Source organism: Lepidochelys kempii, chromosome 17 (assembly GCF_965140265.1).
Source record: "Lepidochelys kempii isolate rLepKem1 chromosome 17, rLepKem1.hap2, whole genome shotgun sequence".
Taxonomy (NCBI): domain Eukaryota; kingdom Metazoa; phylum Chordata; order Testudines; family Cheloniidae; genus Lepidochelys; species Lepidochelys kempii.
Window position 1 is genome coordinate 16,239,993 of NC_133272.1, and position 19,141 is coordinate 16,259,133.

Genomic DNA, 19,141 nt, shown 5'->3' on the forward strand with positions numbered 1-19,141 from the left:
TGCGAACACCAATTTTCTTTGCAATGTGAAATATCTTCTGTCCGCCTGGTACCAGAACTCAGAATGCTTTATGGCATTATAAAGCTGAAAGCTTTTCTTTTGCTTCAGTCAATCAATCAATCTCCTGGCCTTTTCCTCTTGCTTTTTCAATTTATGCACTAAAATGTTCACCTACCTTTTGATTACAAATTTTATTCTGTTGCCCACTTGAATAATCTTTTCCAGCCGAGGGATTCCATACCAGGATGGGCTCCTAAATGGAATGTTCTCTGGCAGACCCTCCACATAGAGATCACTGGGGTGTGCCTCAAATTTCTGGTACGGGACAGCCTTCGGCTCAGTGCTCCCTAGGGCCTCAGCTGTTAGAACAACAGAAATTCAACAAAACAAATCCAATGATCGATCAGTTCAGCCAAACAGTTTGATTCAGCAAAAACTATATCACAAAGTCTCTGGGCCATCACAAACAGTAACATTAGGTACTAGCATAGCAAAGAATATTCAAACCCACTGGACTCCAAGTTGAAGACACAGAGTTTAGAGAACTAATTATCATAGTGTCCCATCCGATGTTCAGTAAGTAGCCCACCAACAGTGCCAGATTGAAGATTAATGCCAATGGGTTTGCACAGGAGAAAAAGTCAAAGCAGGATTGGGCTCAAAGTGATTTGAACTTATTTTCAGACAGTATCAAATTTTCAGTGGTTTCATTCTTGACCTGTATATGTTCCTAAGTAGGCTGGGGAAACAGCATTCAAATTCAAGCCCGGAAATGCTCAGCTATTAATCCTAACAGTGCCACTGACATTATACTGTACATTGAAAAATAAGGTATTTGCTTTACCACAACTAGAGAGAAAAATCCAAATGCAAAAGGAATCAGAACCATAAAAGGCAACTTTACAGATGAACTTTACTGAACATTTACCCTTTTGACTAAACATTACAGCAATAAAAGATTTATTTTTTGCTTAACAGTCAGGATTTCAAGCATTTGGAAAATTTTCATTCAAGAGTTTCATCCACTTATGCCTCAGAAGGATCCAATAAAGCTTTCTTAAGGATAGCTAATATGAAATCAACCTACTATGGATTAAAAGCCACAAAGGAAGTTGGAATACTAGCAGTGTACTTACCAAATTTTTTACAGAAAAGTTGATCTACCATCTTTCTTAATTTGGTGATTCGGGCATACCACTCTTCTTTCACTACAATTAACAGTAACAGAACAAAGATAACATTCCTTAATTATTTTGATTAACCGCAAGATTGTAAAGACAAGTCACACAGTTGCTATTCACTAACACTATACAACATGGCATGGATTATTAGTTTCCCCAACCATAAGGCTATCAAGAGATCTGAGTACACCTTATTTGTCTTCATATTACTTCTATTAAACCCTTCAGTAAAACAGCAAAAGGGGGCTGGATTTAAAATCACAAAAGCAAGGATACAGTTATGTTTTGCACTCTATCCTTAGCGTATCCTGTGCCTACAGCCCCTTGAATTTGGTCCTCAAAGCCGGTGGGTGAACAGGTTCACAACAGTAGGTGATCTTTCTTTGCAGATGACATACAATACCTTCATGCAATTGGTTAAGGATGGAATGACATCCTTAAATCTTATTTTCTGTTCAAATATTACAAAAATAAGGGTTTATTTTTCTTTAAATACCAATATACAGCTGCATAAAGAACACTACACAAGCTTCACCAATGCAGATTCTTACTCCTAGCCTCTCACGCCTCTGGACTCAGGAACTCTAATATTCCCAATTCCTTCTCTCAGATCAAGGTTGACAATGTGCATTTTTGGGGTGTAGGAGGCTTCTATGAGCTACCATCGCTTCAAACTATATTACAATTTGTATAGACTCTTAACATCTAGCTTAAGACAATTAGCAAAACCTGACCCTGAAGTGGAGACAGGTGGTAGGATAACAACTTAATCAAAACACATGTTGAGGAAAGTAATTTTCCAATTATCATTCACACAATGCTATATGCTTTTTATTATTATTATTAAAGAAAAATAAGAGTAATTCTTTGTCTTCCAGGTTTGGGGGAAAAGAAACTGATCAATATGGATTATAATGTTGATAAATGCTTGCATTCTTATCTTTGAGTGAAAATTTCTAGTATCTTTGAATGCGCTTCGAGGGGAGGCAAAAAACGCAGGAGTTTTTACCTGTTGAGAATATTTACCATTGGAGAAATAATCAAGTGGTAAAAGGAATTACCTTTTGCATTACAACAAAAGAATTGTCACATTCTCTAAGTCAGTCTTGCCTTATGCCAGTAGCCATGAAGATAACCAATATCACCATTAATATATTTTTGGCACATATCAGCCTAATCTCACACTTCAGTTTAAATACATCATCAACTTAATCAAACATACTCTGATAAATATACCTCTCTAGCCACTAAAATGGGCTACCCACTAAAATCAACTGTATAGATAGAAAGCCTGTCAAACTAATAATCAAATGATAGCCTCTTTACGTGGCCTATTTCATCTCATCGGTTAGCTCAGTAAGACTCTGAAAAGCACAATGTTCCTTGAAGTGAAAAATGTGGTACAGCCAGTTTAGCCATTCACATCTCATTTTACCTTCACCACCTGTGTGCAAAAGGTTCGGTTTAAATTCAGGTTCATACATGCACTGTTCTGGGCCTCATGTTACAGTTTCTAAACACAATAATATCATCTGGCTCTTATGTAGTGCTTTTCATCAGTAGATCTCGAAGCACACCACAAAGAAGGTCAGGAACCAAATCTGTATGTGCTCATTGTGAATACACTTACAATTACGGATAGGGCATAAATGGATACACAGCATTTTTTGCCCATTCCCATTGTGAAAATGTGGGTGAGGTATGTTACCAAGGGTTTTGGTTTTTAAGCCCATCTACGCCTTCAATATCAAAATATCATTTGACAGACCAGACCATCCCACTAGTGAGTTTTTCAAACTCTGAATTTGAAAAGTATTAAGTTTTAATTTTTCTGGCTTGACAACAGTATTTCCAGACCAGCTGTTGTATAGACTTACAACGTAAGCAAACACTGTTTTATACAGGCCAGGGTCTCTGCATCTTAGTTGTCAGATTTATTCTCTTTCTTAGTCAGTTTCAATGTGGACTGAGATGTGAGGTTGAGAGGGGAATAAACATTGGGGGTACTGCTCACTAATCACAACATATTTCCAGGAAAGTAGGCTTTTCATTTACTTGCTGAAAAAGCCTATATTTTTGAAAAACTCTTTTTCCAAAACCAAACGCTATCTTTGCCGTGCATTATACTAAAAAAACAGGTTGTGACAGGAAGGACACAAAGTGAATACAACTCATGCCTCTATATATAGAAGATATTCCATCATATTGCTGTTATGCAACCCAAAAGTTTAGAAGTCCTACCTCCTGCAGCTGGTTTGTCCAGCGGTGCATCTTCTCGTGTTGAATTCAAAAGTTCATGCCTGAAAATTTTTAACAAATATACATTGTTCAGCATTAACATACCTTCAGATATGTTTTTACCAAATTTATAGCATTTATAGGAAGTTATAGCATACAGCTCTGTAGCAAATTCTACTGTTAGTTACCACTGTGGGACCAGAACAGTATTCAGTATCCCCAGCATACTGGTTATAGTCAATACCAAACCCTGAAGGCTCTTACTTGCCAAAAGAATCTTACTTACAGCTTGCCAAAAGAATTTTTGACACATGTTTTTTTGCTGAGATATGCAGTTTCGTTGAAGCCAAAACATTTCACAGACACATACAAACTTTGATGGGAAGGTTTCTGGTGTCCAGGATGGACTCTCCAATCCCCATCACAGAAAGGGGCATAAAGAGACAAATCAAAAAACTGACCTTTTTGATGTGAAAAAGATGTTTTAATCTTATTAATTATTATTTGTATTACTGTAGCACCTAGATGCCCTAATCTTGGATCAGGACTGCGGAGTGCTAGGGACTGTCCGAACACAGAACTAAAAGTCTCTGCTCCAACGGGCTTACAATCTAAGTCCATACAATTTCATTTAGCAAAAATGTGCAAGGAAGTTCCTTTTTAAATTTTTTGTTTTTCTTCCCATGTGGAATGAAAAAAGATTTTCAAGTCTCCAAAGTTGCAGTTATAAAGAATGCTTGTTCTCCAGACAGCTCTAGTTACTACACACAACAAAAGTAAGGGAAAGGTAACAGAACTGCTGTACTTTATTAAGGGTCTTTGGCTTGTGACCAATTTAGGAAGGGTGTTCAGATATTTCCCCCCCCCCCCCAAAAGTGAGACAAAGGTGGCAGATCTCAAAGATTATAATCAGTTGCAGAACAGAGTCTGTGCTCTCATCACAACCTCATCTTACTTTCCTGTGGACAGCCACGAAAGGCTCTGCACAGACATCAGTGAAACAGTTTCCCAGATTTCCAGGGTATATAACACCAATGCTGAAGGGAAGGCAACATATGAAAACAAAACATTTTCGTCCTCAGCTAATTATGGGCTTGAGCCAAAGCTCATGGCAGTTAATGGAGAGATTTCCATTAACAGCATTGAACAGGTCAAAATGGCAGTTGTCTTGTATCTGAGCTTCATTTATATTACTTGCCCTATCACATCCGTCCGAAGTGAACCACCAAGCTATTAGTGGTGAATGTCACACACCAGTCATTGGACAACTCGAAACAATATTCTGATAGGAAAAACAGAAGAACAGATCCATAAAAACTTGAAATTCACACCTAGATCCTCAGCTGGTGTAAACTGGCCGAGCCCCCAAGTCTATGGAGTTATGCCAAATTACACCACCCGAGGATCTGGCCCATGATATTAGAGAAAATTCTTCACCAGTTGGGATCTTGTACAATCACATTGTGGTGTCAAATCTGTGCTTGAATAATGCTTTAGTGGTTTGACCGAAAAGATTCCTTCTTGCTAGCACTACAAAAGCATCTGTTGGTAGTAATTAATTTGGAAATTCTCAGAAATAGTGAAGAATTTTGGTTAGAGCACGGTACGAAGAAAGGAAGAGTGAAAATAAATGCAAAGCTCCTTACTTCTTAATCACAAACCGTATCCGCTCCTTGGCCAGCAGTATCCTCTCAAGGCGCGGAATCCCATAGGTAGATGGCCTCCTGAAGGGAATTCCTTCTGGAAGGCCTTCCACATACAAGTCTTCTACATGAGACTGGAAAAGTGGGTATGGGATAGACACTGGACCTTTTGCTTTTATAGCTTGAGCTTTAAGATAAAAGGAAAATAAAAACATTAGCATAGCTCATCACCTTACCTAACCTATTTGCTTGGCACTAATCTGAACAATATAAACACAAGCAGATAAGCAGGCAATAAATGCTTCTTATAATCTCTAACCACCTAAACATTCTATTTATGCTTTATTTACAGTGGGAACGTTTCCCATTCTCTCTCTCACCCCAGCAAGCTCATCTTTCCCCACTTCTCAGCAAAAATGTAGTAGCAGAGACTGCACCTGTTACTGCAAAGTTTCATCTTACTTTGGTTTCATTTTCTGGTACATTGTAGAGTATCAAATAATCAAAACAACTACAAACCAAGTAAATTTTTCGACGCATTAATTCTCAGTTTGCCAACATGGTAACAAAAATTCAGTAATTCATAATGGGCTTCCAGTCTTTGGAATGACTTAATGAAGTTCTGCTTTATTTCAACAGTTAAGGAATTGACTGAGCAAACACCACATTTCTTACAAGGCCAAGAACAAAAATGTGGTCTTAAAAACAACCAGTCTTCAAAAATAAAAAGCCAATAGCTCATTCATTAGTAGCAGAAGCAGAAACTAACCTCAGTATACCTTTACAAAAAGAACATTAATCCCAAGTATTACCAACCAAGCGGTTTGGTGTATTTTGTTGTTTGAGGTTTAGCTATGAAATTAGAAGCAAGGTTAACTAGGGAGAAAGTTTTTTAATAGACCAAAATCTGCCCTGGGGTAACCACATATACACCTCACGGACTTCAATGATGTATCTGAGGGCAGAATTTGGCCCTGAAAGTACAGACAGTAATGCAAAGAAACCATCCTTCTAAGATACCACCTGCACTACAAGACAAACCATGAGGCTTCTCAAGGAAATTTAGAGTTAACAATGACACTGCATACTTAACTGGTTTTGTAGCTATGTATTTCAAGACATGCTTCATACAGTCTATACTGAAGCATAGTATCTTAGAACAACAGTTAAGTTCATGAAAGCAGAGCACCATGTACCAGCTGCAACTCTTTCCCTAACTCCTTATATTGCCTAGATATTGCACAAGACTCAGTAGTGAGATTGCATGTTGTAGGCCTGATCCTGTTCCCTTTACAGGAAACAGGAGTTTTGTCAGAGATTCCAGTAGAATCAGGATGAGATCCAATAAGTGATCCACTAACTAGAAGTGCGGCAATCTGAGTTAAGGCCAAATCAGAGGAATCTCAGCTGCGTTAATAACTTTTGAAAGTATATGGTGGTCAAGGCACTTTCTCAAGTGACATAATTCAATGTGGAGGCAGCCAGTCAGACATAGGCTATGTTCAAAATAATCAAGTTAGCTGTACACCAAATGCTTAATCACTTTTTATATATGGGGAAGAGCCAATTGAGTATTTAAGGGCATTTAAATACACATTGTTTGAAGTCCTGTTTTGAAAGACACACATTATTATTATTTCAGGCAGCCCAATGTGCAAGTTAAACAAAAGAGGAAACTTTGAAAATACTGTTTATTAGTCCTATATTCTGCATAAGGTTATAAAAATGATAGTCTAGTTTGAACACAATTATTGCTAATATGGTTTCAACCCTAGTATATATAGGCCCAAACTGGAATGGGACACTATACATATGAAGTAACAAAGATCCATCTGGAGAAATTTTTAGGAAATGGCATATTCAGAGATGATCTCCACAGAATGAGTCACATGGCAATCCATGAAACTTGCCACATATTATATTAATCCTTCATTAGGGAAGTTTTATTACAATACTACAGCTCTGCCAAGTAAATCAGTGGGTGAGTGGTGAGAAGCATCACAAACCCAAGGGAACAGCTTCAGAAGGAAAGAAATGTTTGTAAACTACAAATGGCATAGGGAAACAGAGATAAAGGTGCAACACCAAAATTCTGAAGGGTCAGATCACAACAAAGCATCAACCAAAACCAGCTTTAACATAATAAGGAGAATGCTATTTCAATAAATAACTAACAACAGGTAAGTTTTTACAAGTCGAAATCTTTATTTTTCTTAAATCAATAAAATGTTTAGCAGATTCTCTTATCTCCAGACAGAGCAAAGACATAATCAGCAGTACAGTCTGCAGTGAAGCGTCTTGATTTGGATCCTTACAAGGTTTGGTATTCAAATTCTACCAGAACTAGATTTTTTTCATTTTTCAAATTAATCTGTATTCACCAGCTAAGGAATTGCATTTACACTATAATACATTTGTACATTTACTTTACATCCAAATACAAAAAGATAATACCCAAGGTGTCAGTAGTAAATAATAATGACTGACATTTGTAAAGCACCTTTCACCTAGAAATCCTGAGTAATATTACAAAGAATAGGCATAGTTCTGGACATCCACAACTCATTGAACTGTAGGAGATGTGCATACATACAGGAGGACAGAATTTGATTCTGAATATGTGATCACTTTACCCTTCACTGATATGCAATGCAGCCACTTCTAGGACATAAGGTGGCAGATTTTGAAGGATGCACCATAAACTCAAGCATCTATTCAGACACATGGCTGCACGACTGTCCTTCACTAACTGAAGCTATCGGAGACTTTCAGGGAGGCTAAATGCAACCACTGAATTCAGAGTTAGGTGGTGTCACTGGGACTACAACTCCCCTCCATAGCACAACCAGGTATTATAAACCAGATTCTCAGCTGATTTATGTCTGTATAGCACCACTAAAATCAGGCCAGTTTAGTTAGCCATTATACTTGAGTTCAATGGTGCTATGCAGATTTATGCCAGCTGAGAATCTGGCCCTGGATATTTAATGACAAAGTGGTCACGACTCCAGTTTTGAATGACATCCAAAAAGATACTCCCATTTTTAACAGTAGATGGGTACCAGAAAAATATATCAATTTCAAAGAACGTAATAGCCTTTTCCCCTCTGTCAACAAATGCAGCTGGTCATCTCTCTTGTACAGACACAGAAATGACTCTGACTGCAACACATGACAATCAGCCTCACAGTCAGACACATGCACTCCCTTCGCCTTATAGGGATCACATGATTGTTGCTTCATTTTAAAAACAATCTGTCATCCACAACAGCAAAGCAGCAAATAATTATCTTAGGAAGGGCCTCCCAAGTAACAGATCTAAATATTACTTTATGTAAGGACTTGATTTGTTGCTAGTAAGATTAACAAAAGAGTCAAGGTCACAACTTTCAAATAGGGATGCCTAAGATTAGAGTTTATTGGAGATCAGGATGCTCTGCATGATTGAAGAATAAAGTTACTTAATTAGGTGCCTAACCTTAGGCACCCAATTTTGAAAATCCTGGCCCAAGTGTTCATTAAGAGCTATTTTCTCCAGCTTTAAGTCTTGTATGATATTAAACCCTTCAGTGCTGTCAGTCCTGGCATGTTCCAGAGCCAAAAACAGGATGCATGCCAAAAAGTTGAGACTTCCGCTGTCAAAGGGCTAGAGGCAATTGTTTGGAAAGGAGTTTGTTAACACATACCATATTTTCTTTCAAATAATTCTTCAACCTGCTTTCTCAAGTCTGTAATTCGGGCATTCCATTTCTCTGTAAGGAAAAAAGAAGGACATGTTAGACTACAAATGAGAGCAAGCCTTTACAAAGAGTGTTTTGCTACTGAATTCTGGAATAAACAGTATGCCTTTAGAGCTCACACGCACACAGATTCATGTGGGGGTGTGATACACACACTATATCTCAATATATATAGGGGATCTGGTACACACTCTACATCTCAATATACATGTATATCAAAGAAATAGGATAGAATAAAATGTTTAAGATTACCTCCAAAACTTGTGCAGATGTTAAACCAAGTTTAAAAAAATTAAAGGACAAAAATGGGCTAAAATTAGTCCAAAAATGGTTTTTCTTCGACGTTTCAGTCAGCAGCTCACACCACCATCAGGGGTAAAGTCAATTTTCAGCAGCTATTGACAGTTATTTAAATCCAGAGCATGAGAAGCTTAATTAGGAAAGCTTGATAAAGCTTACACCGAGTACATGAAGCTGTTTTGGCGCAAATCTGTAAAACTACATGGGTCAGGAGGCATCATGCCATCCTCTTCATTAATCCAGTATTTGCCAAAGTCCTGATGTTGGCTGGATTTGCAAGTCATCCATACAATTCCTATTTCTGAAAGAAGATGCAGACTGCAAGACATAGACATTATCCAAATCCAGTTGTGTGTTGTATGGATAAACTGGATTTAACAGCAGTATTTTTAAACAGTTTAAGTTCTGTGATAGAAATTGCATCTTGTTTTCATATCATTTCAATACCTTTAGGACTGGCTTTTTGAAGATGGTACCAGCTGCTGGCTGGCTTTTAGATACTAAATAAGCAAGCATTTTTGTTGCCTATTTGCAGAGTAGACTTTTCTGACCTCTCCAGTTACAAGCCCAAAGTCAGACTGATAGGTTTAGCCGTTACACCTCCTTTTGCTGAAAATCATTCTCTCATGTAAGATGAGATACAGGGTTCAGCTTCAAGTCTTTACCAAAATTGGTTTTAAATATTAAATCTCCTATTGGCAAATGAATACAGCTTCAGAGTCCATTTTTAAAGGTTATAATTGACTTTTATATGCAATTTCTTGGATGTCAAAAGATAAGCGTGAAATACACAGTGTAGGTAAGAATAAGGCCTTGTCCACATGGCAAATTTTTTTGGAATAACTGATTTTTTCAGGATAAATGCCCTTGCGGACACACAAAAACTTTTTTCAAATTATCTGGTATCTCATCCCGCACTAATCAATCTGGTTTGGATTTAGCAATTCACAGGGGAATCTCTGCTGGGGGCTCCCCACTCTAAGCACTAGTGGTGCTAGTCCCACTAGTGGTGGGACCCACATGGACTGTTTTGGGAGGGTGGCCTTGGAAATACCCAAGAGACCATCAAAGGCACTGAAGCAACCCTGGACTTCATCCAGGAGATTCTCCCAGACAGCCAAGATCTCTCTGGCATGCCAAACCCTGAGCCAGAGACCCAGGAACAAGAGAAACCCAGGCAGAAAGCCAGCCTGAAACTGCTGTGTAGGGAAGAACTACTAGTAAGTATTAGGTACTGTAATACAATACAACTATATAAGGAGATTTCTTAAACAACTGTGTTCCAGGTGCTGGCTGGATGCTGCCATTTTGCGTGGAGTCTCTGCCTCTCCCCAACCTTCCTTTAGTGTGCTCAAAATGGCATCTTCCCTTTAAGCCCTAAAGGGTTTATTTCCCTGAAGTATCAAATTCCACAACCACTGGCCAAACATACAACTCATTGTCCCATCCCCCTTCCTGTGTGATTCTCCCTCTGTTGCCGACCACCCTCCAAGATGGTGGTATTGCAGGGGTTAAAAGAAAAACCAGACACATTTCAAAGCACATGTTTATTGCAACGGCAGATACAGTAGGAGAAAAAGCCACAGAAAAAGTATTTTGGCTCACAGTTTAATCAGTGCCCCAAAGCTTTCAGCTATCTTTACATTTTATCACGTAAATTGCCAAAATTAGGCTAGAGACATTTCAAAATGAATAGGGATTATAAAGCATTCATGGTTAATTTTAATCAGACCTTCAGTATTAACCACCCCTTGGTTTCAAACCAATTACTGCAGAAGTCTGCTTATTTTGTAGTGCTCCTGATCTGCATGAGTTATAAAAACAGAATTTAAAGCAAAGATAGCCCTCTGTTTGGCATGCACGTTGCAAACCAATGCAGCCTTTTTGGGGCTGCCAAGATAGATGGCATTTCCCTTCCTCTCCTGGACCAGCGTAGGGTGTGGGGGCATCATCCTAGGAAACAACAGCGCTGCATAGCTCCCTGGTTTGCCCACTGACTTTGAACAGTCATCCTCTACCTATTGGGAACACACATAAGGGTAACACGCTCCAGTGTAAGGTTGCCTATAGACACACACATGTAATTACTAACCTGCCCCCCACTCATTCTCCATTATCTACCAATCTCGCAGCCAGCACTGATACAGAGGTCCTATAGGAAAGGGAAGTAAAGTGGAAAATGTCCACGCACACCCCAGACTGGGAAGAGCAGAAGGCAATGGCATTCCAAAAAATGAGAAAATATCAACTTACTGTTGTCATGGAGACCACTATCTACTTGCACTTTTTCTCTGTCCTCCCTACCACATGAAATGCCACCGCCCTGAGCATCTGAAAAGTCTCTGTGTGAAGCAAAAGATGACGTGGAAGAATACGCTCAGACCTTGCCAAATACATCTCTGCTAAGATGCATTTATCACGAGAAAATCAGTTGAGAAATCTCCTCCCCCGCCCTGCAATAAAAACATCAGTTCCTAATAAAATGTTCTCTCTCTCACGCACACCCACCTACCATTCATTTGGTCACAGTATATTCATTTTCTACCCATTGCACTCTGGTTTCAAAGTAGGAGCATGTTTCCCTTGACACTGTTTCCCCAACAAGTTGTGGCACCTTAGAAGCACCGTCTCTGGCTACTCACAACATTGAGAAAAATCTCTTCACCTCCACCACCCAGCCATCAATGAGGATTTCTCCCTTGCTCTCACAGATGCTGGGCAAAACACAGCAAGCACCTATCTCACAGGGCAGATATGGCTCACAAGCATCCAGTCTTGTTAGGATATAAGATAATTCCACTTTCCCTTCCATCTTTCAAAAGCACATTCCACTGTCATACTGCAGCTACTCAGGGTATAGTTAAACAGCATCCTTCTCCTATCCATGTGTCCAGTAAAAGGCTTCGGAAGCCCAGGAAGCAGAGGATAAACTGGGTTTCCCAGAATGACAGGGGGAATCGCAACACCATTAATGTCCATAGTGGTCCTGGGAGCAAAAGTTCCTTTTTTCATTGGAGGAGTGAACAGGGCTGAGTTTCTACAGTTCCTGGCAATTTTGACCTTGCAAGACTACCCTGTATTAATATCGGTGAACCTTCCATAGTGATCAGCCAGGCCTTGCAGCACACCACGGACAAATACCCTTTTCTGATGAAGTCTGAGGGGCAAAGAATTGATACATAAGTCCCAATACAACGTGGGAACACCATTTGTGCAAATCCATCAATAACCTCCCATGCATTGCCAAGCTTTATGACAAGGCCCAAGAGCACCTTGTCAATAGCAGTGCACGCTTCCACGAGAACAGTCCAGACAGTTGATATGCCAACACCAAAGTAGTTAGCTACTGACTGGTAGAAATTAGAGACCGAGAACTTCCAAAGGACTTTGGCTGTACACTTCTCAATATGAAGGGGAACCCCCCCTGTTGGTGTTCCACCACTGCAACTCCAGGGGGAGGCTTTGCACAGATGTCTAGAAAAGTAGCTTTTGTCATTCCAAAGTTCTGCTGCCAGTGCTGGTCATGCCAGTTCTGCATCATTATCATGTCCTGCCTGTATGCGCTAGTTTGCTGAGTGCAGAAGTGGTGCTCCATTGAGTGGAGCTGCTCCGGGAAAGTGTCCTGCAGAAGTAACAGCTTTATTTCAAACTCCTCCTCTACCCATGTGGCTGTGGCTGTCTCGCAACCCATCCAAAGCCATGAACACGAACAGAGAGGTGCAGCAGCTCCTTCACATTCATGACAGGATCGTGGTGCTTGGCATGTTTTCTCCACGCTGTCTGATAGTTTGAAAATGGTACTTGCCTCACAAGACACAGATGAGCCATGGAAATTATTTAGTCTGAGCCCAAACTCTAGTATGTTCTGGTAGGCATCCCACAATGTGCTATGAGAAAAATCCCAGAGTGCATACAGCCTAATGGCAGAACCCTAGACTGAACACTAGAACTCACTGGGGTATCTGCCCAGAATACCGTCTGGCTAATTCAAAAAAATCACAGTGCTCTGTGGACACAACGATCCAAAATGGAAGTAGCTTAAGCCAGAATAAACAAAGCATGTGGATGCACTCTTTCACTACAGTTACTCTGTATGTGTTATAACAGAAAAAACAATGTTAAAAAAAACCAAAAAAACACTTTCCCATGGAGACAAGGCCTAAGCCAGGCTATTCACCATGAAGGAGTCTCCCTTCTTTTCCCAAGCATGGCTCCCCTTGGCACACCTTTGTTGTGTAACTTGAAGTGTGGAGAGAAACTAACTAGGACTGGCTCCTGAACTAGGACTCCAATTATCCATTAAGCTAAAGTGAAAGTGACCGGCCTCACTCTTTTCTCAGATTTTCTCTCAAGAGGTCAGACGAGAAAATGGCTAAACTGATTTCTACTTTGTTTTATCCTATTTCTAATGTTTATATTGTTACGGTTTCCTCCTCTCTACCACAATGGCTTCCAAATGGTTTATAAAAGCTACAACTTTGGTTAGTCCAAATTCTGGTTAGAGGATCAATTTACAGGTGAACAAAAACAGGTGGTTTACAACTGCTTGCACTGTAGCAATATATCTACAAAGAAATATAGGCTGTTAACTGAATGCCTCTATTTATCTCTTCAAAAGTCCCACAACCTGATGTTATCTAGAGTCATCAAGAAGGAAAGTTTTTCAGGAAGCAAATGACAAAGAGAAACTTGAATTTGTATCTTACCAAAATTGAATTCTCTCACTTTTCTTCTCCCAGCATTGGCAGCCTCATTTGCTGACTCAGTGTTCTTCGGTCTCTTGTTGGGTGGTAAGTAGTCCTCATCATCTTAAAAATAAACATGAGACACATCACTGATGGTTTTATCCAGACACGTACTTTACAGCGTTGACACGGTTTTGGAGTCTCAGAATTCTAATGGAAGTATCAATCAGTGCCTTATTAAGGGCCCAAATCTGCAACCTTAGTCATGTGAGTAATCCCAGATTTAAAGAGAGTATCTGCCTGTGTTAAAACTACTTAGGAAAGTAAGAGTGCCAGGATGTAGCAAAGTTTAGTATAAGCAACATTTATTTCACATTTTGCTGGGAAAGATGTTAAACACAACAAGAACTAAGTGGCGTTCTGCTTAGTCACAAAAAGTCATCATGGGACAGCAAAAATAAACATTTACTAAATGTTTATCTGATTAACTAGAAAATCTATTCACTAAAGCTATGCCTACCCTGCATAGATTATACTGGCATAGCCCCATAATGTAGCTGCAGCTTACACTGCCCAAAGAAGCTTTTTCTGTCAGTGTAGGAACACCATCTCCCCAAATGACGTTAGCTATGTTAATGGAAAGACTTTTCTGTCGACATAGCTGCATCTACACTAGGAGTTTGTCAGCAGAGTTATGTTAGTCAAGGATGTGTTTTTTCACACCCTGGCCAATGGAGCCATGCCAATATAACTTTTCAGTGAAGATCAGGCCTAAGTCTTGAAATGCATTATCTAAACGTAGGGCCCACACAGGACTAAAGCATGAAAGTAAGCTCTACAGCCTCTTATGGTACATTTGTCCCTGCAGAGCTGAAGAGCTCCACAGAAATAGCGCTTCAAACCAGTACAACCCTGTGAGACATGAATAAGTTTCATTTAACAAGAGCTCAAAATATCAGGGGTTGTTCTGAAGTTTTTAATTCCAGTAGTTTCATAGGTATAGTTGCAGCAAGCAGGAAATAAGACCCTTTGACTCTCTCACTTCTGTGCTAGAAGGCTCCCTTCTCCAGAGCCTAGTTATGCTCCTGAGGCCAAATTCACCTAACGGACAGAAAATGCAGTTAAGGAAAGCAATTGATGGTCTTTCTGCTCTGATGAAAGAGGTTTAGCACACCAATAAACAAATCCAAAACTATGCCAGAACTTGACTTTTTTTCTTCATGTTGTTATAAAAAAAATCCTTTCACCTTTGTAATATTTACAATCCTAGATAAGAGAACTCGATAATTAGAAAAAGAAAACTGAAGCCTGTCTCATGCTTGAGACAGCATTTTCCCCAGGATGTCGTGAGCGTATTCCATTTGGAAAGCACAGTGTATATTTTAATTTGTAGCCACTCGTTGTCTCTCTTTGGCTGTATGATAGAAGCCAACTTTTCAGTGTGTTTTTACTTGTATGGCAGAGGACTTCCAACCAGTCTTCTAGTACAAAAAAACCCCAACATTTAATTGCTTTAGTGTCACTACAGTACTTTCACTGCAGCTACATCACTGTACACACTTATTACAAATCAGAGGCCAAAACAGCTGTTATCTTCCCAATAGATTTTTAATCAGCATCAGACAATTAGTTTAAAGCTTCAGTTACAGTACTTGTACATGCAACTCACGAGTCCTTTCCACAAGCTTGTCTCAACTAGGAATTTGTACGTGTCTAAAATGTGTTAATAAAATGCCTTCTTTTTTTAAGAATGAATATGTTCTTCAGAGTCTTATATTTTACCTTACAATTAGAGTAATGAATATTTTGTACTATTAATGCTAGAAAAAAACAACAAGATTTAATCACTATGTTTTTGGTATGTTGTGTTTTTACTGAACTTCTTGGAGTAAGTGTGCTTAAGTGGTAGTTCTCATTTCAGACTCTAGTCAATGCTGACTGGTGATCAAATTTATTCTACTCTAGGCAGTGGGTGAAAGAAAACATCATGCATACTCAGCCAGACAATTGTGAAAGGCTTTTGTTACCAAGAGAACCCAAAAAGATTGGAACGCAGGAGTTGCAAAAACTAACCTTCAATGGTGACCTCAACTTCAGGGTCCTCACTTGTCTCAGAAGGGGCATGCTGAGAAGAATCTGAGAACAAAAACAGATCACAAAAGAACTTCAGAATGGCATATGCACTATAAAGTACTTTTACCCAAGCGTTCAGCAATTTAGCATTCACACTGCCACCTGTCACAGAAGCCTAATGGCATATTAATATGTTTGTTGCACACTGTGAATTAAAAAAACCCCAAGAACAGAGACACTTTACCACAAGCCTTTAAGCATTTCTAGACAAAGGTAAGGAGGTAAGCATTATATTTGCTAAATTTCATATGCAGCAGTGTAGGAAATTTCTTATTCTTGGCTTAATAGGATTCATATAATCATAAATAATTCCTCATTGTCTTGAAGGATTACTTAAAAATGTAAACAAAGGCTTTGTGCCCTAATAGATTATATATTTTCTGTCGTCATTCATGGCAGACTTCCTCTGGTTGTGCTAAAATAATTTTCATTACAGATTACAATGTTAACAGTGCAAAATGATGGAGATGGGGGTCAAACTGACTTCAGTGGGGCAACATGCATCAGTATAGTGAACAGGATTTGCCTTAACAGTATAGAGTGGGGAAAAACATATACACTGGATAAAATTTTTTTAAAAAAGGAAGCTGATTCTTGTTTGAAACTGTTAAGATTTATGCAAATTCTCTAGTTAAAAGGCACTGTGTTTGTACACCTGGATGAACACTGTCTTTGAGATCTCTAAGCTAGAAGCATAGTAAATTGTTTTGTTCGATGGTCAGTAGGGAGCACTCTCCCTTCATCATTGCTTTTCACTTTATATCATAGTCATCAGCAACAGCTACTGTAACACATTAAATAAAGCACATTTCACCTATGTCAAATCTATCACCTGGTTCAGAAAAACTGTATTACTCGTGAATTAAACGGAACGAGTGTAACACAGGTAACTGGTAAACTCAAAGCACAAAGAGGATTATGATGTCCTGGTCCTTTAGCCACAGAAGATCAGACAAGCAGTCCATCTAGTCCAGTATCCAGTGTCTGACATCCTTTAGAGGAACATGCACAAAGTCACATAGTGGACAGTTACGAAATAGTATGCCCAGAAGAGTACCGTAATTTCTTCTTAAACCATATCAGTGGTTGGCTTATTCCCTGAAGCAAGTCTTATCTAACTTGTAGATATTACCAGTATAAAAGAGAGAACTCTTTTTGACCTCTAAGCACCTCTTGACCTCAATGATAACTTTGCGGCAATAAGTTCCAGGTGTTCCATTGTGTGCGTATATAATTTTTTTTTTTAAATCATCTTTTCTATTTTAAATAGGTTACCATTCAGTTTCACTCACTGCCTCCCTCTACTTGTTTTCAAGGGTAAATTTACCTCTCATATACCAGGCATTTTTTAATATAGCATTAATTTTTTTGTCTCTTCAATATACTAATTAGTCGCAACCTTTTCAATCTCTCTTCATACAAACATCTCTCTAGCTCTGTAATGATTTTCGGCACCCCTCTAGATGTCTTCAGTATATGCTGTATCATCTTTTCCAAAACAGTAGGACAACTCAATACAATATTTTAGATGAAGGCATACTATCTTTTATATAACACTAGAATATTTTCACTACTATTTTGTCTACCATTCTTTATATGTCCTAACATGTTTATTTTACCCACGCTGCACATTTAAAGCAGGATAATGATGCGGCAAGTTCTTTCGGAGTGGTTTCAATCAATTTAGAGCTCAGTAATACATAGTTTAAATTATTCCCTCTGATGTGCAATTGCTATTGTGTTGTCCATTCACTAAACCTTGTCTGCCCTTAGTTTCCTTAATAGCTTCTCATAAGGAACTTTGTCAAAGGCTTTTCGAAAATCCAATCATCAACTGATTCTTCTCCCTTAGGCACTAATTTGTGGGCACATAAATAATTTTAATAGATTACAGACGCAGGATTTTCCTTCAGATAAACCATCCTAGCTTGTCCATATCATATGTCAATCTAGCCATTTCTTTTACTCCTTTTAAAATCACAAAAAAAATGTCCTACCAGTAAAGTAAGGCTTAACTTAATTGCTTGTAATTTTCTGAATTGCCCCAGCATTTTTTTTTAAACATACTAACTTAACTTGAAGCATGGATAGGTTTTGAGTTCTTAGCAAAAAAGGGTGCAACTTTCAATTCAATAGTTCTCATTTAACAAAAGAGAAAACAGATTTAAGAACGACATGGAAATAGAGCTCAGGTTTAAACTAGTAGAGGCCTAAATCAGGCACTCTTAGTGGAGGGTCTGTGGCTGTGGAGTTCAGTACTGCCAAAGATAAGGCTGAGCCTCCGTCTTATCCCTTTCAGGTTGCCCTGTAACACTCATTTCTTTCTTCTAGTTCTCTCTTAACAATTAAGTGTCAAAGTGGTCATGACACTTGCTTGGGGAAGCAATGCACCCAGATTATTTCCTCCTAGGCACATGGTTTTATTAATGCAGATCGGAAGAGCAGAGAATTTTATTCTTTTTTGAGGGACCTAATGCACTTCTAAATTTACGCAATGCCATCTACACACTATGTGATAGGCACCTTTGAAAGTCAAATAGTAAGGATTGTAACAGTGAGTACTGTTGCCATCATAACTTGCCCACAAAACCCATGAGTTTATGATTTGGGATGGAATAAAACTGGTTGGAGGATCATATTTCTGATTTCATGTAATAGCTTTTAGATATTATGGTGATGGGCACCTGACAAATGCAATTAATAATTTAAAAGAATGATCACTCCCATCACAATAAGTCATTCACGGTCGGGGGGGGGCTGGAGGGGGTAGAAGAAACAACAAAACCAGCCATCCATTCACAAGGAGAATGGTTGAGGAGATAATCTACAGTTTCAATGTACTGAAGTTTCATTGTTTTCAAATATTTATTTAAAAAATGAAATTCTCTTTTCAATGCTGTTAATTCATGTTTATGAAAAAAGTTTCATATCTCTAACCTTCTACCGGTATTTCCACATCTGTTCCTTCACTGCAATCGGAACCCTGGTGGCTTCCTTAGATAAATATAAAGTAAAATATACCATAATAAAAATACAGAGTAACCTGTGCTAACATTAAATATTCAAAATAAGTATTTTAATAAGGCAAGTTCAAAACTATAAATATCTAAAATCCACATGAACTGAAAAAATGCATCTCAATTTCTGAATCTGAAAAATTCATTAAAGCAAAAGCAGTCTGACCTTTATACAGAAGTGTCTTTCTTGAGGTGCAAATTAGC

General features: G+C 38.7%; 1 protein-coding gene across 6 annotated transcripts in view; it reads right to left on the reverse strand.

Moving 5' to 3' along the window:
- The window catches only part of LOC140899642 (general transcription factor II-I-like), a 76,474-nt gene that overhangs the window by 19,680 nt on the left and 37,653 nt on the right, over positions 1 to 19,141 (reverse strand). For 4 of the 6 annotated variants that reach the window (XR_012155401.1, XR_012155400.1, XM_073315475.1 and 1 more), the window contains exons 11-18: positions 18,858 to 18,914; positions 15,861 to 15,923; positions 13,809 to 13,910; positions 8,749 to 8,814; positions 5,066 to 5,249; positions 3,423 to 3,481; positions 1,137 to 1,208; positions 176 to 359 (exon numbers count right to left, since the gene is read on the reverse strand). Coding sequence is in view for 2 of the 6 variants with exons in the window: in XM_073315475.1 (XP_073171576.1) it covers positions 176 to 359; positions 1,137 to 1,208; positions 3,423 to 3,481; positions 5,066 to 5,249; positions 8,749 to 8,814; positions 13,809 to 13,910; positions 15,861 to 15,923; positions 18,858 to 18,914 (787 nt within the window). In the remaining 4 variants the exon portion in view is untranslated. The remainder of the gene's footprint in view (positions 1 to 175; positions 360 to 1,136; positions 1,209 to 3,422; positions 3,482 to 5,065; positions 5,250 to 8,748; positions 8,815 to 13,808; positions 13,911 to 15,860; positions 15,924 to 18,857; positions 18,915 to 19,141) is intronic. The other 2 variants (XR_012155402.1, XR_012155403.1) reach the window with 2 other exon arrangements.